Below are 14488 nucleotides of genomic sequence, written 5' to 3'. Positions count from 1 at the left end.
ACAGTCTTCCACATATTTACTCCAGACTAAGCTCATTTAAGTTCAGTAAGTCTTACTCCTAGGTCACTGGCTGCAGGATTGCAGTCTTAACCAATAGCACACTGACCTTCCTTATAGGACAGGAAATTAACATGAATGTGAGCCAAAATTAAACCATCATTTTAATTGGCCATCATTAAAATGTCGCAGTGAAGGTGTTTTAATTATAGGCTGTTTCTCTTCATTGTTCATTAACCAAAAGCAGTCTCCAAGATCAAATGCAACTACGTCCACATCACTTTAAAAAAAACCACCCCAAAATATCCCCCCAAAATTGTCCCACAGGTGGTTTCTATGGCGACATGTGCGATTGCAGTGTCATGTCAAGAACTTGCCTCAAACACACACACACATAGAGCGAGAATAAAATGCTTGTGGAAAATCTACAAAGAGATTTAGGGATATGAAAGGCAATCAGTTTTTAAGAGCATAAAAGGTACTTATAACCTCGGCTGTCACAGCAAGTCACTTCCATGAATTACAATTGCAAATGGATTCAAAGCTATAATGATGCTTCTACATTCCTTGCCAGATGTAAGAGTTCATACACAATGCAGTCTTTGTACTCAGCGTGTTTCATATAAAAAATTCTCATGAAGTGTTACTACATGACAAAGCTCAGGTGCCACAAAATATTAAAGAGCCTTTATTTTTTTTATTTTATTTTATTTTATTTTATTTTATTTTATTTTATTTTATTTTATTTTATTTTAATCTCCCTTTTAGGATTTAGGTGGGGTGCTGGCTCTGTAGTACAGCATCAGCTCTGCATGCTAAAGTTCCCAAATTCAATCCCCATGATTTCAAGTTTTAAAAAGAAGGCATGAGAAAACCTCTCGGACTCTTTGCCTGGCACAATCCCAGAAAATGCAGAAGTCCCACTGCAAGAGTAATATATGAGCAAAGGAAACTGCTTTCTACTGAGTCAGGCCATGGAGTTGTGGGGCCCCTTCACATCCAACAACAAGATTTGGGTTGCCCCTGTGACTTTCTTCAATAGCGTTGTTCCATGACAGATCGCCACATATATATTTTTATTAACTAACACATCTCAAATTTTGATTAAAATGGCTGTCCTGTATTTCCTCACCCATCCAAGTCACTGGGGTGGAAAAAAATACTCTATACCTTATAGTTTTTAAGTCCTGCATTGGGCAAAAGATTCCTGCAGTGAGATAATCCAGGAAAAGCACATACCAATTTGTATATTTTAGAAAGGGGCAGCTTCTCCTCCTTGGCTGCTCTGTAGCAGCCACTACGAGCTGCCTAAGGAGGAGGCCGGCAGCAGCAACCATGGAGAGGTCATGGGATGCTCCCTCGCTGCTGCATGTTAGGTTTTCTTAATATTGAGGTGGTCAGTGGTGCTACTCAGAGGTGTGTGTTTGCAATAATAACCTGCATGGCAGCATACCTGAGGTATCTTAACCATTTCACTAATTAACAGGGGCAGTTTACCTACCGCACCGAATGGAGCAATGTGATAGGGTAATCGATTATTTTGAAAACTGTATTTAAGTTGACCAAATGCTTTGTACGGTACTGGCTGGTGTAGAGCGGTGAGTTGCAGCTGTTTTATTACTATTTAAAAATAAAGTAAGCAAAGATATTGCGGGCAAGTTTTTATTCCATCGCCACAGTCACTGCACAAACTCGGTTGGCAAAGAAAGTCCAACACTGCCATCACCATCCCTTGGGACAAGCACCAGTTCCTCCTCCTGGATTTCGGCAGTGGCAACGCTGGCAGGGAAAATAAGGACATTCTGGGATCAAATCAGAAGCTGGGATGGCTATTGTAATTCTGGAACTGTCCCTGGAAAACCGGGACACTTGGAGGGCATGCAGTCACTTCTTGGACAAAGGTGTTATGTACAAATAGGTGTTAGTATGTAGTTCTCACCCTGGGCCAGCAGGGGGATACTGTAGATAGTTTTCACTCAGGTCCACATAGGCAAATAAGGAATTAAAAGTGACGTTCAGTGATTGGATAGTTACAGAAAGTTGTTACTGTTGCTTTTGTAGTGGAGCTCTATAAAAGCATGTTGGCTGAACCCTTCAGCCCAGTTCTGTTCTGGCCTGTGAATAAACACGAGCTGTTTGAAGAATCGCTGTGTCGTCTGATATGTTTACCCACAACTTAACAAAAGATTGTTTGCAGATTAAACATAACTCAAGGAGTTGTGTAGCTAAGAACAGGTTGGGCAGCAGAGGTGGAATGGCTGGGAGGGACACACAAATGCAGGGAGCACCAGCATTTAAAGGGATACCCTCCCCCATTGCTGTTGCCCTGCCAGACCAGACCAGGCTGGCCAGCCCCAGTTGCTAAGCAAGCAGTAGGACTCGCTGCCCACACAGAGGGAGGGAAGGTGTCAAACACAAGGCTGGTTGCCCAGTCTCACTGGCTAGATACACAGGAGCTCATCTTGGGAGGAGGGCTGAGAGCTCCCTCGAGAGGGTCCCAGAGGTGGCCTCTGAGTCTGGAGTGGCCGCAGGATTTCATGCAGCCTGGAGGACTTTTGTGGCCAGGGTCCCACCAGCATGAGAAACTCCAGAGTCTCTGGTTCTCATCTGAGCCCATCATCCAACTAGGGTTGGTGAGGCCACCCTCAGCAAGGAGGCCAGGAATCACGGACCTGTGAGGTGGGGAAGTCTATCCCTATGGAGGTTTTGGACTCTGTGGAAAGTGGCTCCAGGTCCGGCCAGGGGCAGGCGGAAGCGACGGACCCTTCTCCTACCGCTGCAAGCCGAACAGTGGAAGAAGGGTCATCTGCAGCAGAGTGTCCCATTTGCTACCTCTCCTTCGATGATGTCTTCAGGGCCCCTCGCCTCCTGCCTTGCTCCCACACCTTCTGCTTGGAGTGCCTGGCCAGGCTGTGCGTCTTCCTCAAGTCAAGCCAGAGCTTCCAGTGCCCTCTCTGCAGGGGGAGCGTCCCCTTACCCTGCGGAGGAGTCCCCAGGCTTCCAGTCAACATGGACATCGTCCAGCAGTTCCCCCCGTGGATGAGGGAGGTGCAGGAGGTCTGGCTGGACGGCTTCCGTCTGTGCTGGCGCAGGAAGCTGCCAGGGAATGCCAAAGAAGAAGAGGCCTTTGCGGTGCTTGTGACCCTGGAATTGCTCAAGGCTGCCGCGCCCCGAGGGTCTGACCCCAGGGAGCTCGTTGTCGCCCACCCTGTATCCAGATGCTGGGAAACGTGCTGCCTCTTGTGGGACCACTACCCTGGACTCTTCTGCGCCACTGCCCTGATGGTTTTGGGGCTTTTGCTGTCCACAGCCCTAATGTTCGGATTGCAGCGCTGATGCTGGAGGTTGCAGTGCTGAGCTGGGCTTGGCTGGCTGCCTTCTATCAGCTGCAGTGCAAGGCTGATCACTTGCTTTGGGTAAGGTGTCCATTTGCATATGCAAATGAGCACATCTCTCTCTCTCTCATTATAAGTGAGTGGTGAAGTTTAAGATTAAGCAGGTTAAGTGAACACTTTGCCCTACAGAAGCAAGTGGACCAGAGGAACAAAAAGGGACACATTTAAAAATCCACCAAAAACACTGGATTCTGCAGTCTGTGGAAACAGGCAAGCTCTGTGTTTTTCTGTGATTTTGTGGTGGCGTCAAAACTGCAGGACCCTCCAGCCTGGGCCCCTCACCTCAGTTTCCTGGAAGTTATGCTCAGGCCACCCCTCTGGCCTCTTCGGTCTTTCTACCTCCTTCCCACTTGTTTTAAGCCTTTTCCACCATGAGGGCTAGAAACAAAGGACTGCCAGCCCAAAGGACTCCTCCTGGCCTTGAGTTGCTGTGTCCTCTCCCTCCATGTGTGGGCCACTTGCCTAGGAGTGGCGTGCAGACACCCATGGGTGCCAAATGCATCTCCCATCTCGGGTGGTGACTTACCTGCCTCCACCTCCCTGCAGCTCCAGGGTCTGAGGAAAGACCAAGCTGTGGCTGGGGGTCCTGAGCCACCGAAGTTTGCAGGTCAACATTTACAAGAGCTTTCCTGCTGCTGCAACAGCAAACTGCGGCAGCGACCTCGCACAGAAAGACCTTGGAAGAAAGCATTTCCTCGCCGCCACACACATGCCTCGTTCCTTTCTCAGAGTCCAGGCAAGGCTGCAGAGAGGTGGAGGCAGGCAGGGGCCATGTGGCCACCACAGATGGGTGCCAGCTTGCATGGTCTGTAGGAGGGAAGAGGAGGCTGCAATTTGCAGCTCTGCCTCCTGCCCTTGAGCTTTCCCTACGCTCGCGGGTTATTAGAAGAACTTGCCATTCAGAACCTGAACTTGCTTCTTTCCTCCTCCCTCCCAAATCTGTTTTCCTTTTATGCCATGACTTTAAGAATTGTAAGCCTGAGGGGCAGTGACTGTTTTGTTTGTTGTGATCCATAAGCTGTTCTGGGAAATTTTGGGGTCTGAAGAGTGAGATTTTTCAACAATAAAATAAAATTGGGGTATGTGTGTGTGAATAAACACTTATGTGGATGCCCTGAGAACTACTGGAATTACAAATATATATATATTTTTAAAAAACTGGCTCAGATACAGGACATGACAAGTGCACAAACACGAAGTGCTTCTACAAAATCTGGTCCATCTTCCCCACACAATAGTGAGCGAAGGGCACTTTATGAGCTCCACTGTCCATTCCTTTCTCATTTATACACCTGGGTGTGGCTAAACCCATTAAGCAGAGCTACAATTTTGCTAGCAGGGCTCAGGTCCTGTGTCCTATTGCTGCAGCTCCTGTGAAGTCTTCCGGTTAGGCACTCCCATCTATGTGCCACTTCCTTCTTCCCTGACACAGCAGCATGGAAGGCTTTCAGCCAAATGGCCCCATGAAGGCTGCTCCCCCACCCCACATGGAAGCTGGTTTCCGGGGTTCAGAACTTGGCCACTTCTTGGAGGTCGGTTCCTTTTGCAGAGCTAAACTTCAGCAAGTGAATCCCAGAGTTGGAGCTGGCGCAGAGGAGCGAGCTGCTCTCGAAGGTGGCCAGCGAAGGCAGAGCCCCGGCTCCTTCAAGGTAGACAGTAGCCACACATGCTAGGAGAAGAAAGAAAGAGGCAGTCAGCTGGTGTTCGGGGAGAGAATATCTGCCTTCGTCCTCTCTTGGTGGAGGGTCAAGCCAGCTTTGCTTCACATGCCAAACAAAATGTTTGGGTGGGCTGTGCAAAGAGCCACCCCAAAAGTGGAAATTCAACAGGTGAAGCTTGTCACGGCATGGAAATGAGATGCGGTGCTGCAAGGCTGGCCAGTCAGGGACCCCCCCCCCAAAAAAAATTTCACACTAGGAATACTGTGTCCAGTTCTAGTAACCTCACCTGACCTTACAAAGAATATTTTAGAACTGGGGGAGGCACAGAAAAGTGTGCCCAAAAAGACCAAGGGGGTTGAGAGACTCCCCTGTGAGGAAAGCTTGCAGCATTTGGGACTTTTTCATTTCAAGAAAAGGCAAGTAAGGGGAGGGCATTATAAAAGTGTGTAACGTTGTGCATGGTGAAATAATGCAGGGTTCAGTCATACCCTCCTCTATACCTCGTGCTAATCCTCAAGTTCCTTGTTTGGAACACACACACACCCCTCGGTCTGCACATTAGGGTTTTTTTGTTGTTGTTGGTTCCTTTTTATCAATTTTATTAAGAATTTTCAACATACTATACAACATACTATACAGCAACCTCTGGTTGCGAACGGGATCCGTTCTGGAGGCCCGTTCACACCATGAAAGGCCCGCAATCTGAAACACCATATCTGCGCAGGTGTGTGGTGCGATTTGGCGCTTGTGCACATGCGCGAAGTGTGATTTAGCGCTACTGCGCATGCGCGAGCGGCAAAACCTGGAAGTAACCCTTTCCGGTACTTCCGGGTTGCCGCGGGAGGCAACATGAAAAAACGTAACATGAGGTATGTACAATAAAAGCCAAACTAATCTAAAGAAGGCAAATAGGAAAGAAGCAAGAATAAGCATCAGAAGAAAATAAAGAAGAAAAAAGAAAATAAAAGAAATACCAGGCCTTCTATCACAATGATATCTTAACCCTTATTCCACACACAGAAAAATGAGCTCTCCCATCTCTCACCTGGCAGCTTCCCCCTCTTCCCTCATCTCCTACCCTGTGAGATCCTCTCTACCCTGCCCCTCACAAAGGGGCCTTTGTCTTCTGCCCATCCCCTTCCAGTGAGTATTTTCATCCGTCCAAGATAGGAAACTTCAAAAATCAAAGCACAGATATAGATGGACTTAACAGATAGAGAATGTGAATTACAGATTTTTCCCCCCACCCCGCCATTACTACAGGCCTTCACTTCTTTAAGTGAAGTGTCTGTGAAAGAACATGTGTTTGCTTCCTTCAAGCTTTGCTGATCTAGCAAGGCAGCCCTTGCAGCCAATTCTCCCCCAGCAAGAGGAGCTGAGCGCTCTACCTCCAGAGTCCTGGCTCCACACTCTCACTGTGCAGTCATGCGACGAAGTGGCAATGGCCGGGGAGGCCCCAAGGCCCCGAGGGAGGAAGATGCAGGATGCTGTGGTCTGGGAGTGGCCCCAAAACTCTCGCACTCGGCACTTCACCTGCCGCAGGTCCCAGAGCTGGAAGGAAGAGCAAGTGGTGAAGCCATACCCCTCCCAAATCTCATTCCTGTCTCTGCCACTGAGCTTTCCCTTGTTGCAAAGCTGGAGTGAAAACACACTTCGGTCTCCAAAGTCAATCAGAGGGGCAATATTTACCTTTAAAAATTAGATGTTTAAGGTGCCCTGTGGGGACATTCCCCTGCGAGGCAGCTTTTAATGAGTAAAACACAATACAACAAAAGGAAAAAGGCATCAGCACATTGCAAAGTGTCACCAGGTCAGCAGCAACAACTCCCTCAGAGGAAACTCAGCCTTGCCACCCATTTTGGCCTGGCACTGCCAAGCCATTTTCCCACCGACGGCACCCACCCTGTCTTTTTAGGTTTGGAAGCCAGAGGGAGGGGACTCTCTCCCTCTCTTTTCACTGATGAGGGAAAGTGTTAAAACAAACAATATCCAGGCCATTGGAAGCTAAGCAACAAATTTACCGTATTTTTCGCTCTATAAGACGCACCAGACCACAAGACGCACCTAGTTTTTGGAGGAGAAAAACAAGAAAAAAAAATATTCTGAATCTCAGAAGCCAGAACAGCAAGAGGGATCGCTGTGCAGTGAAAGCAGCAATCCCTCTTGCTGTTCTGGCTTCTGGGATAGCTGCGCAGCCTGCATTCACTCCGTAAGACACACACACATTTCCCCTTACTTTTTAGGAGGGAAAAAGTGAGTCTTATAGAGCAAAAAATACAGTATACTCTTTGTGCATCTGGCTTCAGCCCTGACACCGGAATCCTCGCCAATGAGCAGGATACCTTTGAGGAAGCAATGGTGGCTACATTGTGGGTTGTTTTGGAAGTTTGCCAAAACAAAAGGGTCGAGAGACCCTTTACGGAGTCAGAGAGGGAGGCTTGGTGGGGGACTGGGCTAGGAAGATGCCCCTTTGGGTCCTGTCTCCCCCTCTCCAGTTCTGCGGTTCAAGCTCCCCACCACCACCACTGCTCAGCGCTCCCGCCTCAGCCCACAGCTGGTGGTGACCTCACCGTGGCTTCACAGCCTTCACCGCCAGAGCCACTGCTGCCGCTGACACAGTACCGCCCGTCTGAACTGACATCGCAGGACGTCTGGATATGCTGCTTGGCAGGGAAGGCGTGGGCCACACGCAGCTCCCGGCTGTCCCAGATCCTGCCACAAACAAAAGATGCAGCAATGGGCATGTGAAAGTGCTCAAGGTGGCCGGCTGGCCCAAAGACATTTTGTCCCACCAAAATGGCCCAAGAGGTCTGGCTAGAGGCTGCCCACTGCCCTACAATCCTGAGCAGTACCAAAACAGACTAAAATGACTGGGTTGCTATTTTATTGTCATTTTAAATTTATCTTTCCTCCCCAGTATAACCTCTGGCAATAAAAACCAGACTTTTGCACAAGCCAGGGAAAGGTTTGGGGCATGTAACAACAACAACAACAACCCTTGCAGCCTATGGACCAGCTCAGTTTGACTTAGTCAGAATAGATGAGCTTTGTTATTGATACCCCAAAAGTGTTTACAGTAGTTCCCTAGTGGGATTTGCCGGTTGAATGCTTGGGGATTTGGATCACACGCACACACACGGAAGATTTTGTTAATTACAAACATAAACTATGGCATTAAAAAAATCAAAACAGATTTTAACCGATGGCTACAGGTAAAAAAAGGGATGCGGGTGGCGCTGTGGGTTAAACCACAGAGCCTAGGACTTGCTGATCAGAAGGTTGGCGGTTCAAATCCCCGCGACAGGGTGAGCTCCCGTTGCTCGGTCCCTGCTCCTGCCAACCTAGCAGTTTGAAGTGGCTTAGTCATGCTGGCCACATGACCCGGAAGCTTTGCGCCTGTTCCCTCGGCCAATAAAGCGAAATGAGCACTGCAACCCCAGAGTCGGTCACGACTGGACCTAATGGCCAGGGGTCCCTTTACCTTTCCAGGTAAAAAAAGCTTTTGGATGGGGAGAAGTTCAGCTATAAAGATGTTTTTTATTCGTGTGTATTCCACTGCAGCAAATAAACTGTTTCCATCACTACATCTTGTGGTAGTCCTGGAGCTCAGCTCTGCTACAGAGGAAAGCTTAGCCCCACCAGGTGTACACAGGGAAAGCCCCAACAGGAGTTTTGGCAAGAGCTGCAAGGTCTGCTACACCCACCAGCTCCAAGGGATCCATTGCCGACGAACAACTCCACCAGCTCAAATTTCAAAAGCAAAATTTTCAGAAAGTTGGGTTCAGAGCCAGAAATGCTGGATTTGTGCACAATTTGGTCTCCACTCCCATGTGCTCACATACCTAATTGTTTTATCCTCTGATGCTTGGACTATATATGGCTCTTCAGGAACCCAGCACAGATGAGTTACCTGTGGGAGAGAACAATTAATGGGCAGCTAATCTAGCCATATCAGAAAGCGGTCCCCCTGTGTGAGAGGCAGGGAAGGGAAAATCTCCCAGGATGGAAGAAGAAAGGGAAGCTCCCAGGTGAGAGCTGGGAGGGATCACCTTTCTCTGTGTGGGACAAGTTAAGATTTACATGTGAAAGAGGACTTTTCTTTCTTTCTTTCTTTCTTTCTTTCTTTCTTTTTTTCTTTCTTTCTTTCTTATCTCTCCCTCTCTCCCCCCCCCTTTCTCTCCCTCCTTTGTTTCTGTTTAGATTAGTTTGTTTTTCTTTATTAAAAAAGAATAACAAAAGAAAGAATCAAACAGAGGTACAGCTTCTTGAACCCAAAACAAAATAATCTCCCCTGGGGGAAAAAAGGCAGTCCCATATCAGTGATAACCAAGTTCTAAAGCCTACTCCTTCAAGGTTAAATTACAGAAAACAGAGGATTTTACGAGCATTTATTGTTTTTAAAACAACCTAGTTTGTGGTCTCAGCAATATCAGCACAGCTCAGAATGCCCTTAGAATTTCAGAGAAGCCCACATGAAACGGGACCAAGCTTTCATCCAGACCACTTTCTGACAAAAGCCAGTCAGACGTATGTAAGAAAGCCAAAAACAGGGAATAAACATCATAATCTCCAACATGTCTCTGATGAAAATAGGGACACCCTATTCTACATCAGGAAGCTTCTCCGGCGTTTGATCTCGCTGCACACATAGATGTCATATACACATCTACATCAGTCACCTTGAGCCAATTACAACCTTTCCGCCAAACCTATCTCACAGGATTGTTGTAAAGAAATAATGTGTGAGGGAAGGGATTGTGTACAACACCTTCCAAAGATAAATGGAATGAAATAATTTTTTAACTGTAAGCTGCCATGAGTCCCTGTCAGGGGAAAAGGCAGGAAAGAAGAAGAAGAAGAAGAAGAAGAAGAAGAAGAAGAAGAAGAAGAAGAAGAAGAAACTGTGAGAATGATCAGGAACATAAAGGTAAAAAGGTAAAGGTACCCCTGCCCGTACGGGCCAGTCGTGTCCGACTCTAGGGTTGTGCGCCCATCTCACTTAAGAGGCCGGGGGCCAGCGCTGTCCGAAGACACTTCCAGGTCACGTGGCCAGCGTGACGAAGCTGCTCTGGCAAGCCAGCACCAGCGCAGCACACGGAAACGCCGTTTACCGGGGATTTGAACCGCCGACCATGCAATCGGCAAGTCCTAGGCACTGAGGTTTTACCCACAGTGCCACCCGCGTCCCTGATCAGGAACATACCAAGGAGTAAATCCTATTGAACTCAGTGGGACCGAGCTCTGAGCAAAAATGATTTGGATTGCAGTATAAGGCTGCCTAGTCTTTACCCAGTTACCTGAGAGTAAGCATTCAGTAGGCAGACAGTGCAAGGAATAAACACTCGACACCTTTCCTTTAAAAAATTGGTGGCTGCTGAAGCATTGCAATTAAATAATTTAAAGTGGATTGCTTACATTTCCTTCAAAATTATAAGAAGGGCTTCATATACCAACTTCACTGTTTCCTTCATTTGGTGCAGGTATTTTATTTTTAGTATAAACTATGGTTACCAGATGTCCCCATTTCCCAGGGAAAGTCCCAGATGGGCGGGGTATAAATAATAAATTATTATTATTATTATTATTATTATTATTATTAAATATCTGTCCCCAGACAAAATCCGTCCCTGGAATGTGCCCGGATTTCATTTAATGTCCCTGGATTTATATTTTAAGTGTTGTAGATTTATTAGTAGGGAATGAATGTTGCATGATTGGCTCAACGGCACAAGACACATCATATGGGGACTCCCGGCGAGGCAAAATGGCGGGCGCCATGGCAGCGAGCAGCTCCTGAAGCCAGCCAGAGCCAACTGCACTACCAGGCTGGCTCCGGGCTGCTGAGACTGCCACTGCCACTGCCAAGGGGGAACCGGGGACGCCCGATGCATCAACTGGTGGAACAACTGACACACACACCCCCGTGACCCAAATCGAGCCGGGAACGAGAGCACCCAGCCAACTGCCCTGTGGCACTCTGGGGCCAGGAAAACCCCGGAGCCGACGCAGGGAGAAGGAGGAGAGGAGAAGGAAGAGGGAGAGAGAGAAAGGAGAAAAAGAGGGGAGCCCTGACCTTGCCACGCCGCTGCCACTCAGGAGGAAAGGTAGGAGAGCACTGGGAGGGCTAGCGCTCCAAGAGAGCAGGCCAGGGCCCAGAGGAAGGCCGTGTGACAGAGGAGACCACAGAAAAAATATTACTTCTTAATTTTTTTTAAAAAAACAGCTTTTTTTTAGAAATAAATGTTTTTTTTTTTTAAAAAAAAGAGTGTCCCAGATTCTTTGAAAAAAATCTGGTAACCTTAGTATAAACCGAACTCCATTTTTGCACACACACACGAGAGAGAGAGAGAGAGAGAGAGAGAGAGAGAGAGAGGGAAGTTCCACTTAGCTATAAATTGTTAAGGGGTCACTTTAAAACTGGGCGAGAGATTTGTGCCTTAGGCATCTGTAATAAATAGTAGGACTTCTCCCTTCCAAGGTCTTCTGGCACTTACCAGATTCCTGGAAATGGATGCTCTGTGCAAACAGTCCCCTGTCTCTAGGTCCCAGGTGCAGACAGTGTTGTCACGGGAGCCTGTGCAAAGCTGTTGGAAAACTTAACAAGGAAAGAGAGAGTCCATGAAGAAACCTGTCAGGAATCCAGACATAGACTTCTTACTCCAGCAGGAGTCACTGCCTCACCTGGGCTGACAGCCAAGCCAGTGACCACCAGGTCATGCCCTGAGAAGCCCTGGACTGCCCCAGAGCCCCCCTGGAGCCCCCACATCAGCGCCATCTTGTCGCGGGAAGCACTGAAGAGCCAGTTGGAGGCCGGGAGGCAGGTCACCTGGGGCAGAACAGAAGAGAAGTGGATTCAGACAACCATCCTTTCCCACACAGGTTGTTCAAAAAACATGGAAGCTGCCTCAGACTGTTCTTCCACCCATCACTGCCTACACTGACTGGCAATGGCCACTCTCTCAGGTCTCTGGCAGAAAAAGGGAGAGGGCTGTCCCCCCCATGACGATGATGATGGATTAATGGGTTATCTTCGTTGTTGTTTTCTTATGCATTTTGTGTTTTGTATATTGTAATTTCTTGTTGTGAACTGCCCTGAGATCTACGGGTATAGAGCTGTATACAAATATAATACATAAATAAAATAAAAATAATTTATGATTTATATGCCGCCCATCTGACTGGGTTGCCCCAGCCATCCTGGGTGGCTTGCAACAGTTATAAAACCACAGTAAAACACATAAAAAACTTCTCTAAACAGGGCTGCTTTCGGATGTCTGCTAAAAGTCAGATACAGTGGTACCTCAGGTTACATACGCTTCAGGTTACAGACTCCACTAACCCAGAAATAGTACCTCGGGTTAAGAACTTTGCTTCAGGATGAGAACAGAAATCGTGCTCCGGCAGCGCGGCAGCAGTGAGAGGCCCCGTTAGCTAAAGTGGTGCTACAGGTTAAGAACAGTTTCAGGTTAAGAACAGACCTCCGAAACGAATTAAGTACTTAACCCGAGGTACCACTGTAGTTGTTTACTATTTCTGTGAGAGCCTTTCAACTGGAGACTGAAACTAGCGCCTTCTGCACACAAAGCAGCCACCTTCTCACACCCTCCCAGGTGTCCCTGCCCTTTCTTAAGGTTGCATGTCACTTAGCGCTTGATGGTACATGATGGGGGTCCTGATCTCTGTTGTCTATGCTTGCAAGGGGACGGACAGAAAGAAAACATTTTTGCAGCCAAAATCTGGCGTTTACCTTTGTAACTTCTCGCTCGTGACCTAGGAACCTCCTGACCAGGGTGCCACAACGCCAGTTGTACACAACAACAGTCTGGAGAAAGAGAACGTGGGGGAAAGCTTTCATGCAATATTTCAGATTCCTGCAAAAAGCACCACGTACGCAAGGATTCCTGGGAACGGTAGTTTGTTAAGGGCGCTGGGAACGGAAGCTCCGTGAAGAGTCTCAAAACAACTCTCAGCACCCTTAACAAGCTACAGACCCCATGGCTGTTAAGGTGGAATAGGTGTGCTTTAAAGGTAATGGGTCTGGATGTGGCGTTCCTCTGACGGGAAAACTTTGCGTTAAAATATAGAGTGGGAACGGAGCACAATTTTAAACTGGAAGGGCCTATCAAAACTGAGCTTGTCTGCGACTCCATATATCTCAACCAGCACTAGACAGGGAACTGGTTCAGCTTTTCAGAGGCCTCATTTTTAAATTGAGTTTGCAGCACCATTTGTTTACAGTATATGCTCCATTTCTAGCCAACGGACAATAAACCTGTATGCATGTATCATATCTCAGTCGCTCAAGTGCATAGCAGTTGCACCACGATAGCAAATTTCCCCTCAAACAAAAACAAGAAGCGGAGCCTCCAGCATTAACACAAAGCCACCCAAGCAGAATAATAATAATAATAATAATAATAATAATAATAATAATATGCCACTGCTCATCTGACTCTGGGCGACTCCCAACAAAATATTAAAAACACAATAAAACATCAAACATTAAAAACTTCCTTATACAGAACTGCCTTCAGGTGTCTTCTAAAGGTTATATAGTTACTCATCTCCTTGGCATCTGACAGGAGGGCATTCCACAAGGAGGGTGCCACTACCGAGAAGGCCCTCTGCCTGGCTACCTGTAACTTCACTTCCAGCAGTGAGGGAACCACCAGAAGGCCCTCAGAAATGGACCTCAATGTTGCTCCAGATTCCCTGGGGAAGGTGGACTCTTTGGAGCATCCATGGCATGCTGCCCGCTGAGCTCTGTGCTCCAGCAGCTCCCCTGGACTGCCTGCCCCTAAAGGCAGCCATCTTGAAAGACCACCAGGGGCCGCAACGTGGCCACAGAGGAGGCGATGTTCTGCCTGGGTTTTTCTTTTGTGAACCTGGCATTAGAAATCAGGGGGGCAGCGACATAGGATTGTTGGGAGGAGGTTGGGGGAGAGAGAGGTGGACCCAAGAAGTCCTCACACTCTCTTCCATTTGGGACCAGTGAGGCGCTCCTGCCAGCTGCAGCTAGCTGCTCTCCTGCGAGCTACCTTGTCTTTGCCGCCTGACACGCACAGGTCAGTTGTGAGGGACGCCACTGAAGCCACAGCACCGCCGCAGTGAGCAGGACAGGGCTGCTGAACCACCTTGGCAGGAGGGGGCTCTTCCTCATACCTGTCGGCCCTGCAAAGGAGAAGGCAAACATAAACAGACATGAGGCACTGAAACCCACCTGGGTTTTCTTAACACTAAAGGTAAAGGGACCCCTGACCATTAGGTCCAGTCATGGCCAATTCTGGGGTTGCGGCGCTCATCTCGCTTTATTGGCCGAGGGAGCCGGTGTACAGCTTCCGGGTCGTGTGACCAGCATGACTAAGCCGCTTCTGGTGAACCAGAGCAGCGAGCGCACAGAAACACCGTTTACCTTCCCGCTGGAGCAGTACCTAT

The 14488-nt window shown here is 48.0% G+C and overlaps 1 protein-coding gene across 2 annotated transcripts in view; it reads right to left on the bottom strand.

Moving 5' to 3' along the window:
* Nucleotides 1–2411: 2411 nt before the first annotated feature.
* WDR31 (WD repeat domain 31) overlaps nucleotides 2412–14488 on the bottom strand; it is a 19616-nt gene continuing 7539 nt past the window's right edge. For both annotated transcript variants that reach the window (XM_079953042.1, XM_079953041.1), the window contains exons 3-10: nucleotides 14092–14224; nucleotides 12801–12875; nucleotides 11735–11879; nucleotides 11548–11648; nucleotides 8896–8963; nucleotides 7624–7765; nucleotides 6442–6604; nucleotides 2412–5061 (exon numbers count right to left, since the gene is read on the bottom strand). In XM_079953042.1, coding sequence (XP_079809168.1) covers nucleotides 4901–5061; nucleotides 6442–6604; nucleotides 7624–7765; nucleotides 8896–8963; nucleotides 11548–11648; nucleotides 11735–11879; nucleotides 12801–12875; nucleotides 14092–14224 — 988 coding nt within the window. In that variant the 3' untranslated portion in view covers nucleotides 2412–4900. The remainder of the gene's footprint in view (nucleotides 5062–6441; nucleotides 6605–7623; nucleotides 7766–8895; nucleotides 8964–11547; nucleotides 11649–11734; nucleotides 11880–12800; nucleotides 12876–14091; nucleotides 14225–14488) is intronic.

The sequence above is a fragment of the Podarcis cretensis genome (genome assembly GCF_951804945.1).
Source record: "Podarcis cretensis genome assembly, chromosome: 14".
Classification (NCBI taxonomy): domain Eukaryota; kingdom Metazoa; phylum Chordata; class Lepidosauria; order Squamata; family Lacertidae; genus Podarcis; species Podarcis cretensis.
The sequence above is the reverse complement of the archived record's forward strand: the minus strand, read 5'-3'. Positions and strand labels throughout refer to the sequence as shown.